The following is a 14,594-nucleotide window of genomic DNA, read 5'->3' as shown; positions in this document are numbered from 1 at the left end:
AAAAAGCCTAACTTTATAATATTATAGAATTTCACACATTTTTTTAGTTTAGTAGTCATATATTTTAATCAATTCCTTTTTCATATACATACACACATAAATATTAAGAAGCAAAAAGTTACAATATTTCAAAGATAATTTTATTAAAGCAAATTTAGTTCTTTAATGGTAAACCACCATCCATCCGGTAAAAGCTCTCTATAACGCATCGTCCTTCTATCCCGAAGCCTTAGCTATTCTCCTTTGTGGGACTGTAGCCCCCCGAGAACTCTGTATCATTGGAAATGCTAAAGTGGCTCCTGGCAGCTGCAACAGACTTCGGTGGGACGTTGAACAGTGGGTGGGTGGGCAGTAGCTCGTTGATGGTGTCGCCCAGGACCTGTGGGCTATTGGCGCACTCCGAGTGCTGGGCAATGGAAACACCACTGAGGGTATAGCACGTGTGGTAGAGATCTTGGGGCCTGAAAATACAGTGTTATTTAACTAATCATATTCATTTACTATACGGAAATTGCTTACTTTCCGGGCTTGTCGATGAGGCCGCCGTTCTGCTTCTGGCAGCAGAGCAGGATGTACTCCTGCAGGGCTTCCACATCGAATAGGGTGTGCTCCATCTGCTTGTCGACGCCCGATAGCGTGGCCTGTGTGATGGGAACGGTGGCGCCCACCCAGAAAGAGTAGCAGCCATCGACCAGTTTGTTGGTCCTTCCCTGGAAGCCTCCTTCGTAGGTCATCTGACGGCGCAGCGTCCATTTTAGCAGGGCTTGCCTGTCGCACTTCTCCGCCTCGTTGAGCAGTGCCAATCCGGCGATTCCGCAGAAGGTATAACCACCATGGGCCTCCAGATCGGGCGCTCCGCCAAATCCACCCTCGTATGTCTGACACTGGGCTATCCAATCGCCAGTGCCGGCAAACAGCTCCTTTATCACTGGCTCGGGGAGATTTAGCAGCTTGGCGCAGGAGATGGCACAGTAGGCACCACGCACATCCGTCTCCCCGTCCACATGGAGTCGGAAAGAGCCGTCTGATTCGCGCACGCTGAACAGAAATTGGACTAGAGTCGGACGGTCAATGGCGCGGTAGGCCTGCTCGGTTCCAATGATGCACAGGCTGTTGACAGCCGCATAGGTGGGCGCCAGGTGGGCATACTGTCCAGGTCCTCCTCCAAAGCCTCCGGTTGGTGCGCGGCAGCTATGGGTCAGAGGGAATAACAGTATGATACCCGATCCCCTTATAGAAATATCGTTCGAGAACCCACTTGCCAAGGAACTGCACCACATGGTCCAATGTCTGGTCGTCGAAGTTGAAGCTGAGCAGCTGCGCCGCCTGCAGGATCCAGTAGACGCACCATGGACGACTGCTGTCCAGGCACTCGTAGTTGGAGGGCAGTCGCCGGAGCATCGCGTCCAGGTAGTACTGGTGCTCCAGTCGGAAGATCTGGGTGAGGCGCGGGTGGGAGAACATCAGCTGCTCGAAGCGGTCGAAGCACTTCTCCACCGAGCCCTCCGTTTTTTGCTGCAAATATCCATAGGATTCTTATCTTTTCCTGACCGACTCTTCGGCATTACTCACCTGCTCGCGGGACGTGGTCGTGGACTCCTTCTCGTCGTCGAACATGTAGCCCTTCAACTGCTGGAAGTTGCGGAACAGCAGCTCCTCCTCTGGTCCCATTTTGGCGCTCGGTTACTATTCGGTTAAATAAAACTAAATAAACAAAAAATGATTCGCCGAGTAGGAATTTCACGAGAGCTGTGCCTCAGCACTGAGAACGCGCGCTTTACAACACTGTGCTTTGTTTAATTAGGGTATTCCTGTTACTATATGGATATCCGTTACTTTCTAAGAGTATGTATTCAGTTTTTAAAAATCAGTATTTCCAACCAGAATAATAACACAAATAATTATTGTATTTAAACATTAGGCGGTCAATCTAAGATAGTGGACCATATCTTCTAAGAGCGTATGTAATTATTATTTAAAGCTTCCGATCATACCATGTTTTCTGGTACAATAACCTTTGTTATAGCACATTGATTTTATTACAAATTATTCATTGACATTTAATTAACGATGGGACATTAGACTTTCTGAGGTCACAAGATTATAGGCGCTGGTTTGAGAACTGGAATCCATGATCAAAGATTGGGCTGCCTCGTCAGATTTCCAAACGGTGTAAAGTTCCATGAAGCCATATACGGCGAGGCACACCAGAAAATAGGCCGTTAGAGTGGAAAAAATCTGAAACACAATTAGCAATAAGATCTGCATCAGTCGCCAACTATCAATTCACACTGTTCGGGCACCGACATCACAAACTCACAATGGAACTTCCCTTGAGGATCAGCTTCAGCCAACCCCTGAAATCGAGTCTGCTTATCCAGTTTAAGAGGGGTTCCGATCCGGATGGTACATTTTGGGGAATTGGTTCTCCTTCTATGGCACTGATTTCTCCTCCTTCGCCCCAGCTATCAGACCTCAAGGGCAGATACCAATCGTAATACAACTGCGTCAGCATTGGCACCTCAAATGGTGACTTTTTCTCCACTTTCTTCTCATTTTCAGAGGCCTTAGGTGTCTGGGATTGGGCATCCTTCAAGTGCTGAAAGCAATCATTGAAATCAGCCAGGGTAAGTTTTCGCGACTTGTCGCAATCCTCTGGCGTCGAGGGATTGAATAAATGGCGAATGGGGAAAGCCAGTTTTCTGCTTTTCTTCTTGACCTCATTTGCCAGATCGGCTTTTGGTTCTTCTTGGTGCTGCAAGAATTATATAAAATTGTATTATTTGTATTTCTTTTATTAAAAAAACATAATATTCAGAAAAAAAAAGTAATGGAACACTCAAATCGTGTTACCATAGGCCCCGGCGAGATTCGAACTCACGATCTCCTGTTTACTAGACAGGCGCTTTAACCAACTAAGCCACGGCGCCACATGGTCACGCACGTGACTAGAGTTCAGCCAAATGGGTTCTCTACAACCATATACACAATGGAGTATTCTGTTTTTAGCGCACTGCTTTATCGACCTATTGTCAAGCAGTGCACATTTAGTTTCATAAAGAATACAATAGGTGGCGCTAACTGAGTTGACAAAAGCGAAGCTAATTAAATTGACAAAACTCGCCGGTAGATGGCGCTAATTAAATTGACAAAACTCACCGGTAGATGCTTTATATATATACTTTATATATACTCTGTTTGGTGAACTGCTTTATTGAGCTACTCACAAGCAGTGCACATTTAGTTTGATAAGGAATACAATAGGTGGTGCTAATTGAATTGAAAAAACTCACCGGTGAAGGGCCTTGCAAGTCCAAAATATTTGAATCAAACGTCCCCTTTTGAATAAGTTCAAGCTCCTCCAGGGAAACAAAATTGCCAGGATCAACGCCCTCATTGCTGAAGACGTCATAGTATTCCCCAGGTCCCGAGCAGTCAGACACCTGATCGCACTGCTCCGTTTCCAGGTTGAAGAAGCTGCGCTGGCCAAAGTAACGCTCCTCGCAATTCAATGGGGTGCAGTTCCGCAGGTAGTCCTTGTCCCAGTTGCGACAGTCCGTGAAGTCCTTTCTCCTTCGCTGTTTGTTGCCATGTGGATCCAGGGTCTCGAAGCGGGTGTCGAAGTGGAGCACTTGCCTGGCCGTCGCCACCGCGTCTTTGGCGTGGGCACTCGTGGCGGAGATCAAAATGGGGCAACTGCCCACCCGGTTGTACAGGGACTGCGGAAATTCAGGAACAGTAAACTTATTTAATTTATACACTCAAAAAAGCATTCACCCTAAATTTAAGAAATTTTGAGTTATTGCCTTTTTCGATAATTTTGAAAACTTATCTACTCCTGAAGAATATTCCTTTTAAACACTGTAAATGTATGAGGTAAACAATATTGTTTCTAAAATGTAAAATAAATGGGAAATAAGAATAAGAAATAAGATAGAGTTTCTAAAATTCAGTGATAATATTTTTTGGCGTAATATCCGAAAACTTGCGGCAATGTTAAAACAACAAAATAAACCATATTTTTGACCATCAATCATTGTTCCTAAAATATTAGAAAGATTATTTAAAATCATAGCACAGATATTGTTAACTTCTTAAGGTCAAGTTAAATTTTTGAAGATGTTAAAAAACATTTAAATTAGTTTTAAAATTTTCGAAATTCCAGCTTAAGCAAGACAAATTCGTGAGAAGCTTAATAAAGCAAACGTTATCCCTTTGAGTGTTCTACTAAAGTAAAATATAGTTAATGATAATTAGACTAACCACAGTGGGCCACACCAGTGATACGGTTTCACTCTTGCCTGGTTCGACAGCCCCGAAATCTCCTCCATAGATGCGTCCCATCGAGTGCACCTGCTCTCCTTCGGTTGTGTTTACGGTGCATTCCCCGTTGGACACGACTGTGAAGTCCAGCGTTTCCCTTCGGTCACTTCTAATGCGGTTGGTGACGGTCAGATCTGTTGGGACTGTTCAAAGAGATAGATCGTTAGGAACCGAAAGTAAACCTCACCAAAGATCAAGCCAATGTCCTTGTCGCGGGGCACTCGCACTATGACCTTTGTGGCGCACAGACTGCCGTCGGCGCTACGTCTGTTGAGTAAAACGAAGCAAACCAACAGGTATTGTAACATTTTCTGACTGAATTTGCTTGGTTACTATAAGAGGCATAGTTGGGGATGTCTTAAAGATCACTTTCTTGTGAACATATAAGTATTTCTAGGGCTATCTCGTTGAGGTCCTCTTTCAAGCGATCTGGCAATCAACAAAATATTTTAAAATAATTTTAGAGTTTGTTACTGCATAAAGAAATAAGAATTTAAATAGTACCCATGTATCACTCGTGGAATTAGTTTATTCTATAAAAACGCACTTTGACAATTTGCTGGACAGGCCGATAAATTTCGTGGCCAGATCCAGGATCGGTTGGTAATTCCCCATATAAAATTCCTCGAATACTACAACCCCTTGAGTGCCCTTCTCCACTTACTTTTGCAAAGGGGCTCGTCATGATCGGGATCCCTAATGGGTTGTTGTTTAATTAAGTGTAATTTTAGTGCCTGGCAACCCCTAAGATATGGGTCCTGGCCATACATACTGGTCATATCCTTACCATATCCTGGCCATATCCTGGCTTATATCGTTAACGCAGTCGCTGTATCCATGGCCACGTTTATACTGCATCCATTGCAATTTATGTTTTAATCATCAAATGCGACCCAATTAATCAACGTGGCTGAGGCGATGGCCTTAATTTATGCGGCGGAACAGTGTTTTGAAGTAACCCGACGCGACATCGCACGACAGGTGACATTTTGCGATAGGGAGAGCTGGCTGTAATGCATATTCATAGCGGCCCAGTCGTAATTTATGCCGAAACTCAAAACTAATTTGACAGGAAATAATTAATTTGGCATCGAAAGAGTCCCAAATAAAAGTGCTGCCAGCCAGCCAGTGCCAATTAAAATTATTTCGCTTTCATTACCCAATGGAGAGCCCGTAATAAAAGTCTTACTCGAAACCAAAAAAAGGAGAGAAGAAACAACAGGCCCCAACCACACAGCATCCAATCCCAGAGACAAAGACAGCGAAATAAAAGGCGAAAACTAAGCATACAGGAAAAAAAAAAGAAGTTTAAATAATGAAATCACTTCGCACCATCTCGAAATTGCTCATTAACATTTTGTGTTTGCGATATCAACTTGTGAAAATCACAGGGCTGCGACTGGAGACCCGGACTACAGGCCAAAACCAAGAGACCAGGCCCAAATGCAGACCCAGACTCCGAGGCAGCAGCAGCTACTTGGCTTTTATTTATTATGCCATGTTGTTGTTGTCGCCGCTGAGGTGTTGCAGTTGCTGTTTTCGCCGGGCTCACTCTTATTAGTTGGGTCAGTCCGTCTTACTCCTGTTTTTTTGTAGCCTTTTTTCGTGGAGGAGGTGTGAAATCTGTTGAGATCCCCGCTGGACTCCTCCACTCACCCTTTGGACATCCTCGCTGGTCTCGGCTGGTCTCGTCTGCGGGTCGTGATTTGTCTGCGAAAGACACAAACAACTCCTCGGACCTCAACAATTTTTCTAAAGGTCGTTTGCTTTACCTTTACATTTGCCTTTACTCAATGAAATTGGCTCCGCTTCCATCCGAACACGGGTAAAAATCAAGTATTATGTAGCAAGAAGCCTAATAAGTCTTTAAACGTTAATGGTTATTATTTATTACAGATAAAATCGAATCAAACAAATTTTTACTTTTTTCTGTAAGATGAATATGGGTTAAAAGAAGTCTACAAATATTATTGCACTTGGAAATTCAATATGTATTTGTAAAATGGGCTTATATCATCTATTTTTAAGAATTATAAGTTTTAAGTTACTACACAAATATAAAGCAATAACAAGCAATAAAATCAACCACTTTGTTCAAAAACAATAATATTGCTGTCCCATTTAAGAGCAAAGTATTCACAATTAATTTTATAAAATTATACTTAAACAAGTATAGATATTATTATAAAATATTGTTATGTTACTAAAATGATTTTAAATATTTAAATCCTCCTGAGTTTTATCATGTCCCCACGTCGTATACTTGATTTTTTGGAAAATCCATTAATTTGCTACCCCTATTTTCTCCAGGTGCAGCACACATCCCAGCAGCAAGAACTACAGTCAAAAAACAGAGATAAGACGACTGGCTAACTGACTGGCTGACTGGGTGTATTTCAGTAGCCATTCGATTTATGTTAAATAAGCTGAACGCAAGCGTTGTTTGTTGTAAAATACCAATTGCCAGGCTCATCCCTTTGGAGGAACAGAGACGGATGGAGTTCAGGTGGGAGTGCGAGCCAGATTCCTCTGTGATTCACGTTTCTGCATCATTCCATTTTTCAGCTTTTTCTGTATTTTTTGTTTATTCCATGTGTCGTTGTCGCTTTTGCTGTGTTGTTGTCGTTGGACTGCATCAGATTTCTTAATTTAATTGGCTTTATGCAAGAGGCTCTCTTTTTTTCAGGCTGGGGAGAACTTTATAGACAAACTGTCTGCAGGTCCTGCTCCTCCTCATTCCTCCTTTAGGCCATCTCCCATCTGCAGGCCAGAGAAAATCGTGGGAATCGTCTATCTGGGCGCGTGTGGACTCGCTGCAAATGCAAAACAGCTTAACCCAATTTTTTGTTTCTTCGCCCCAACACAATAAAATAAAAAAAAAAATCAATAAGAAACAAAAGAAAATGCTGCACGTAATTGTAAGTTATGAGCAGCAGCCGCCGCAGTAACAAAAACAAAAAATAAACAACGACTGGCCAGAATAAAATGAAAATCGTTGAGGTTTTCCATCATCGCGTGCAGGTTGGCAGCGTTTTAGGAACAATTGCAGCCCATTTAAGCATAAATGCAAGCAAAAAGTCCGCGTTCCCGCACTCAAAAAAATATCGCTTAAAAGCAATGGCTCAGAAAATATAGTTTCTGCCCTAAACTTAGTGGTATTACCAAACAGTTTTAGTTAATGAATTCAAATGTTAGCTTACAATTCAAGGAAATACATTTACCTTAAGGGCCGTTTTGGTTTTGTGCTTAATTAAATATTAACTAAAAATGGTTTGAAAATTGAGTACATACAAGAATTAATAATTATCATAATTTAATTAAAGTAGTAGCGGAGGTTCTAATTCAAACTACGGCCGTTAGAAAGTTCTTCAGTTTAAATGCTGATTTGATCAACATCCCTGCATAATTTGGAAACGCCTCCAAAGATATGCATATAAATTGTTTCTAATTTTTTAAGCAGATTTTTTATTTCGAGTGCGGCTTGACTGTATTGGTGTACCTATCTGTGTAAGCGGCTGTGAGAGTGTGTGCTATACTTAATCATCAGCGTGAAATGAAGAAAAAGAAATGCCCAAGTCGAGGCCAACTGTGCACTTGGCTCTTCTTTCCTCGCTCCCGAGAGTGTACATATATAATTAAGCCATAAATTCTGTTTTTATGATTTTCCACAAAGTTATGAATTTATGGCAGCCAACAAAGCACTCAAACCCAGACATACACATCCAACAATTTGCGGCAAAAACGGAAGTGAATTTAAATGCGCGCGCATGCGAAATGGAAGCAGTTCCCCGCCAACCATCCTACTAAAAAAATGTAAAAAAAAGTAAACCCACCAGAGTTCCCAAAGAGAAGACCAATCGTAGTTGGTCCGGCCATGTTTGGCCATAAATGTGTCGAGCACTTTGCCCAGACCTCGTAAATTTAACGCTTTTAAGTTTTATTTCTCTCGTTTTTTTTCTCTACGCCTCGCTCTCCATTTCGTTGATGGATGTTGAACAAGGGTTCGGGCTCCAATAAAATTTAAATATTTATTGTACTCTATATTTTGTTGCCATGCAAATTCGACCAGGTCCTACAATTTATTTAGAGCAAAGTGCTCGGAGGGTGTCCATTTTAGCTGGCAATTCGGCTACGAAATGTAGGTACACCAAATTTGCGGCATTAATTGCCTGAAATTGTGCCCTGTGTGGCTGGATATATAATATCCCTCGGTTGAACAGTACTCCTCACTGGGTCAATTAGCATAATCGCTTTTGAAATTGCAACCCGAACTTAACGTCCATCTCCTCGAGGCGCTGCAACTGACGCGTATCTTCAACTGGCTAATCGCCCTTGATGCAATCGATCGTCGGGGTTGTCAAGATCGCCAGTACTTGGGGTTGGGGGCCTCTGAAAACGTACAAAAAATTAATACAATAATTACGGTAATTACGCGAAATGCTCATAACTGCCTGTGTCATGGCTGCTTCCTAATGCGAAAATAACGTTATTAATTTTGAGGGCCCTTCGCTGTAAGGGCCACTTGATCTAGGCAGCGTTACCAAGTCGAAAACCACCCCTCGCGGGCTATTAACTACATATTACATTGCGATTATTGAAGCCAGAGAAATACCCTTCCTTGAATATGAGAACTGGAGAGATAAGACCCTGTGGAAACAGGTATTATGATATTTTTATAGGTATATTTTAAGTACCTGACTTGTATATATCACGCTCACTATGATTTTAGAATATAATTGAAAAATAAGCTCGATTATTAAGGATGTTTTAGTTGAAGTCGGTATTAGTCCTATCTACTATACATTGTATTTTATATTTTATTAGTTTTATATATGAACACAAAATTACTAATATTGGTTTAATATTAAGCTTAATTAAATACTTGTGATAATTCTGCATTGCTCAAAATATTTATTTAGTCCACTTATAAATCGAAAATTGTCTTTTTCAATATCAATTTAACATTGTGAATATCAAGTTGTTCCTTGTACTTTTTCTTGGGGCGCTCATTTACCGTAGAGTATAAAGAAGTCTTCCTCAGCCAATTGCTTGCTTCAAGTATCCTTTGCGAGTATCCTTTTCAAGAGGACCCTGGACAGGAATATTCAAAATGACTTGTCACTAGCGCGCCGTGCGCAGAATGGGCAGGTGCAATTGAGAACGGCGACAGGGAGACGCGGCGATGTTCTTGTTTTCATAAAATTGCAATATTAATGCGGAAAATCTTTGGGAAAGGGGCAGTGGCAAGGGGCAGGGACAAGGTGTGCAGCAGGCCATCAATTGGTGCACCTCGTCGTGTTTTTGTGCTGTCTCAAAGGCCGCTCCACATGCTTGACATTGATGCAATTTCGTTTGCCGGCAGCTGACTGCAGGTAATCCCCCTCCTGGCCGTCATATCCGCACTTAGTCGCAGCAATTAAACGAGATTAAATCGCCGGTGCCAAGCTGCTCCATGTGGAAATACCAGAGCGCTACCTCCACTTCGATGTCCATGTGCCCATGTCCATACTCAGGCCCAAGGCGCAATTATATTTGAAAATGCAATAAAATATGGCTAGAGCAGCAACAAAGCGCAGCTTGATTTGCATAAATATTTTTTTGTTGCACAAAGAACCAGCGAACAATTTCATTGTTGCCACTCACTTGGGACGCGGCTGAAAACCTTAAAAAAGATGGGGAATTGTGGGGCATAAATTATACTCTTGGCGGGGCAAGGAGTTTAAGAGGAAAAGTGCTTATCTCGGAGGCGAAATTAGCTGATAATATGCAAAACACGCCGCCAAATTGCAGCCTAAGCCAAATTTCAAATTGTTACCCTGCGCAAATAAACACGAGCATGCCACAAGCAGTGGAACCCATTTAAAACCCATTTCGTACATAAGATGAGGTTCCTGGTTTGCAATTAAGTCATTCTTAAGTTCTCTACTTCTTTAGTGCAAAAATAATCCGTACTCATTGGCTCCCTTAGGCAGCTATAACTGTACTTGCCCCAAATATCCTTGAGTTGCTGAATAATTATACAACTCCGTATGAGCAAGTGAATTTTTGATTTGCCCGGGTTTATGACGTATATAATGTAATAGTAAAAAGGTCTCGAAAAAACATATGCATAGAGGTGTGCATAAATTCCGTTGACTTCATGTGAGATCTGCATTAGTAATTTTATTTCTCGCGGCTTGAGCGATGTTGTGAACTCACGTAAAGCCGTTCCACCACTTAATCCATCTAGCAGAAAAAAAATCGAACGGATACAAGACTATTTGCATTAATTCTTTGTTGGAAAATGGAAATATATTTCCTAAGCATACTACTTTGCATTGACAGTCTGGAAAAATAAAAATTGGTTTCATAAATTAGTCTTTACATATACAAAAAAATATGTATACTATCTAAATATAATCATGGATATTTTTAGACTATCTTGGACCATATATAATACTTGACACAGTTTGTGGCGTTATCAACGTATCCAGGTGGGTAAAATAATGTTTCCCATGGCAAGTTTTAGTTATCTACTTCCCCTGGTTTCTCTGTTTTCATTACCCACTTCATTTTCGCTTGAAAATATCTATTAGAAAAATTTAATTATTTTAAGTGAAAATCGTTTGAAATGTTCTAGTTCCCAAGATATGAAAACTTATAAACTTCTTTAAAAAATGGTAGATATATGGGCGCCGTGGCTTAGTTGGTTAAAGCGCCTGTCTAGTAAACAGGAGATCGTGAGTTCGAATCTCGCCGGGGCCTTTCACAATTCGGTGAATATTTTTTTGATTTAAAATTTTTTTTAATAATTACATTTTTAAATACATAAAAACGTGTTGTACACATACCCCTAGCAATTTTATTGAAACATTTTTTTAAATAGATTATATGTGGGCTAAATATTGTGTTACAACATCCTCCTAGTTGGAGCACTGAACTATTAAAATAATGTTTTTGTACAATTTTCTATAGGAACCCATTGTGAGCATTTAAGCGGCTACAAATTGTCTCATTTAAACATTGAAACGCTTCTGATTTCACAATTGCAACGTCAATGGCAATTTGCTCAGATGTCAGTTTGTGGAATTGAGATTCTAATGAGTTGATTGAAGGCTGTAAGAGAGCCGATTGCAGTGGAGCGGAGGTCCAATAGCCGGGATCTCCCAGGCTATTTGATTAGTAGACCCCGACCAACCAGAATCCACTCCGGCCAAAAGCAAAATGCAACTGAAAACAGCAAACAGAAAACAGAAAACTGCAAACAGAAAACGGCAGCGGCGGCAAATGTCCATCAAATGTCACGATCTGCTGCCTGTGCAGATCAATCGGCCGATCAATCGATCGATCGCTCTGGGTAGGATAATTACCCGGATCACGCAACTGGAATGGAGTGGTGCGATTTCAGTGGTCTAGCCTAGAAGCGCATTGTGACCTTGCAACCACATTTCCCACCCCGCCCCTTGAGGTATTGGTATTGGAATTGAAATTGGAATTGGCCACTTGGCCAGCTGTTTGCAGATCCTCCCGTCTTTATCCCTAAGCCTCTTGTCAGTGTCAAGGGGCGTTGCTTATCCGGGATTAACTTTCCACTTTCCAGCACATGGTCGAAAGGATCAGGTGCACTACAAAAACTTAAGAATAAAAAAGAAATAGATTTTGTTTTATTGTATCTTTAATTTTTTTTTTTGGAATAAATGTTAGGATGATCATAAAATAGGTCATAAAAATGTATTTCTATATATTTCTTATAAGACGAAAAAAATGAATTAAAGGTATAAGAAGCCAACACTATGAAATAGAGCAGCTTAGAGGGTAGCGTGTCCGAGTTCAATCCTAACAGGTACCTTAAGTACGTTAGATATATTAATACATTTTTTTTAATTTCGTTATTTTGGTACCACAAATTATACTTAGTATAATGGCTAAATCGTTGTGTTTTAAGACGATGAATTTATTCTTTCAGTAATTTTAAAATTAAAAGAACTCAGACAGAGACAAATATTTTCTTTCAGTGTGTGGGGCGGAAGCACCTCGTGGGGCCTAACATGTGCATCTCTCGGATGCGAAGATACATTGACAGGTTTGGGCCGCAGAAATTATGTTGCCAGCGTTCTGAGCGAAGTCTCCTGCCGATGTCGGCAATTATTTATTATCCTGTGTGTGCCCGCAGCCATTGCCACTCTTGTCCTTACCCCAACCCCCCTTGCCCCCTAAATCCCTAATCCCCCCTTCGGTCGCTCAAAATCACTGCCGCCACTTCGACGTCGTCGTCGCCATTTAAGTTTGCTCTTTGGTTATTTTTTTCCTGACTTTTTCCTCCACTTTTGTGTTTCATAAATTTTCGTGGTTGATTTTTTCCCATTGCCCTTGTGGTTTTTGTTGCTCTGGGCGACGCCTTGCCTTTGTGGCTATTGTTGTTGTTGCTGCCACCGCCTGCTGTGGCTGAGATTCCTTGCCTCCGTGAGAGCGAGATGGCCATATGGAGCAGAGCGAGAGGCAGCGAGAGCAGAGGTGTCTCCACCCATATTCCAGATTCCAGTGGCTCACTTCCACTCGCCGGCGATTTGAGTGGCAATTTGAGTGGGACTGCGACTGCAGCAGTCAGTGGGTCTCCCATGTGAGGCATTTGATTTTTCGGCCGGATAACATGCGAATGAATGGCTCCAATTGATAAGAGATAAAGTGTCGTGATTGCGGTGATTTAATAGTTCAATTGAATCTCGGAAATTGGAGAAAAATAAACTACATGGATCTGTTTTGGTATAATTTTATGGAGCAATAGATAATAACAATAACACTATTGGTAAAAAAAACATCATAATTAATAGTTTTTAAAATATCGTATTTAAATTTGTGAGAAAATGTTAGTAACATATTATGACATTGTGTATATTATATTAGTTTCTAAATTTTTTAACATTTCGATTTAGTACAAGCTTTTAAGCGAGAATATTTTTTTGGGAAGTAGACTTTTTATTAACTTTTAATCTAACTCTTCGAATGTTGACTAAAATTAAAGCTTTAGATTTTTTTAAACTACGGCTCAAACGCAATTTACTGGGTTTGTTTTCAAAGGATTTTAAAGAATGTTACACATAACTATATTTATAGAGAGACCGCCATTAATTTATACTTTTCATTTCACGGGCCCAAAGACAAAGCCTTTTTTGTTCCATACCATACCATACCCGATCCCTAACAAAATAATGGGAAAAACTTAGAAAAGTGGCCCACTTAATCTTGACTCTTCTGTTTACCTTTGCGATAGCGCTCGCATCACATAACATACGCGGCGACCTGCCCCCTTTTATTTTCATATAACAGCTCCATAATTTTCTTAATGAACGATTTTCTGTGTGAAGGTTGCCATTGTCATTGCGTCGCTGTGTAAAGGGGTCACAGGGGGGTCTTGGGAAGTGGCGGTGGGGGATTGGCGTACCCCCTTTCATACAGAACCTTTTAACGTTAGTTTGTTGCCTTGATTTCGAAGCAAATGACAGAATATTGCAGTTATTGCCAATTACTCACGCACACAAACGGAACCGAATGCATTGGCCCACACGTATGTATATTCATAGAGCTTAAATGTGCGTGTGAGCCATAACCTTACCCCTTTCCCTCTCTCCGCAGCGATCTGCCTTCTGTTGAATGCATTTTCAATGGCATTTGTGATTCGCAATTGGCTTGTAATTGCTATATTTAGCGTAATGGCAGTCAAGAACCCAGCATTATGTATTACGGAAAAAGTATCTGAGGCCAAGCCGCCCACGCGAACAGAGGGCCTTACACTTGGGACTTTCGGTTTCCACATCATTAAAGCGGAAACCCTCAGCAAAACTGGGTTACATTCCTAACATTCGCATGAGGCTGCAGCCATTAACCTTTTGAGTCGAGCACGAATATGCTGGCCATAAATCACAAACTCATCGACAAATATTTGTGACCAAAATCCATAAATTTCATTCTTTAAACAATTTTTCACAGCAAAGAGCCAGAAAAGTCAAAATCCAAATCCACTGGACGTCGAATTTGTGTTGCGAATGCTGCGCCTCCACCGTGACAACAGCTTCTGGGCAAGAACAACGCAAATTGAAGATTATGCCTAACAACTTTGGCGGCGAATATTCTATACTCTATTGGTACAGCTTTTAAAGAACATTTAAGTTATACATTTTATCAAAACATTTTGATTTTCAGGACGCTTTAGCAAAAATTAAATGTTTTTTGAGGGCTTTTTTCGGATCTATTTTATATTCCAATATCAACCCACTAATATAATAGCAAATATT

General features: G+C 41.1%; 2 protein-coding genes and 2 non-coding genes across 5 annotated transcripts; 1 reads left to right on the top strand and 3 right to left on the bottom strand.

Annotated features, from left to right (window-relative positions):
* Nucleotides 1-118: 118 nt before the first annotated feature.
* LOC119552092 (protein farnesyltransferase subunit beta) lies at nt 119-1,770 on the bottom strand. Its single transcript, XM_037861874.1, has 4 exons — nt 1,573-1,770; nt 1,259-1,515; nt 520-1,191; nt 119-461 (listed from the first exon to the last, which is right to left on the bottom strand). The coding sequence occupies exons 1-4, from the start codon at nt 1,669-1,671 to the stop codon at nt 230-232; spliced, it is 1,260 nt and encodes a 419-aa protein (XP_037717802.1). The 5' UTR covers nt 1,672-1,770; the 3' UTR covers nt 119-229.
* Nucleotides 1,771-2,037: 267 nt separating this feature from the next.
* On the bottom strand, nt 2,038-4,631 carry LOC119559988. 2 transcript variants are annotated; one of them, XM_037873251.1, is made up of 5 exons: nt 4,511-4,631; nt 4,264-4,457; nt 3,294-3,719; nt 2,321-2,755; nt 2,038-2,262 (listed from the first exon to the last, which is right to left on the bottom strand). In XM_037873251.1, the coding sequence occupies exons 1-5, from the start codon at nt 4,629-4,631 to the stop codon at nt 2,065-2,067; spliced, it is 1,374 nt and encodes a 457-aa protein (XP_037729179.1). In that variant the 3' UTR covers nt 2,038-2,064. The 2 variants fall into 2 exon arrangements, with proteins under 2 accessions (XP_037729179.1, XP_037729188.1); XM_037873260.1 differs by having other exon boundaries at nt 2,038-2,238.
* Trnat-agu lies at nt 2,857-2,930 on the bottom strand. The gene has a single exon. It is a non-coding gene; the product is annotated as a tRNA-Thr (tRNA).
* A 6,362-nt stretch (nt 4,632-10,993) lies between the features above and the next one.
* Trnat-agu lies at nt 10,994-11,067 on the top strand. Its single transcript has one exon. It is a non-coding gene; the product is annotated as a tRNA-Thr (tRNA).
* The last annotated feature ends 3,527 nt before the right edge of the window (nt 11,068-14,594 follow it).

The sequence above is a fragment of the Drosophila subpulchrella genome, chromosome 3R (assembly GCF_014743375.2).
Source record: "Drosophila subpulchrella strain 33 F10 #4 breed RU33 chromosome 3R, RU_Dsub_v1.1 Primary Assembly, whole genome shotgun sequence".
Taxonomy (NCBI): domain Eukaryota; kingdom Metazoa; phylum Arthropoda; class Insecta; order Diptera; family Drosophilidae; genus Drosophila; species Drosophila subpulchrella.
This window is presented reverse-complemented; position numbering and strand designations above follow the sequence as displayed.

What these genes read in the sequence shown, in the direction of transcription:
- LOC119552092 (XM_037861874.1), bottom strand. Translation starts at nt 1,671, where the DNA reads ATGGGACCAGAGGAGGAGCTGCTGTTCCGCAACTTCCAGCAGTTGAAG. An exon ending in CGACCACGTCCCGCGAGCAG is followed by an intron (nt 1,516 to 1,572) that starts GTGAGTAATGCC and finishes GGATATTTGCAG; the next exon opens with CAAAAAACGGAGGGCTCGGT. An exon ending in GTGGTGCAGTTCCTTGGCAA is followed by an intron (nt 1,192 to 1,258) that starts GTGGGTTCTCGA and finishes TCTGACCCATAG; the next exon opens with CTGCCGCGCACCAACCGGAG.
- LOC119559988 (XM_037873251.1), bottom strand. Translation starts at nt 4,631, where the DNA reads ATGTTACAATACCTGTTGGTTTGCTTCGTTTTACTCAACAGACGTAGC. An exon ending in ACTTGCAAGGCCCTTCACCG is followed by an intron (nt 2,756 to 3,293) that starts GTGAGTTTTTTC and finishes TAATTCTTGCAG; the next exon opens with CACCAAGAAGAACCAAAAGC. An exon ending in TCCTCAAGGGAAGTTCCATT is followed by an intron (nt 2,263 to 2,320) that starts GTGAGTTTGTGA and finishes CGACTGATGCAG; the next exon opens with ATCTTATTGCTAATTGTGTT.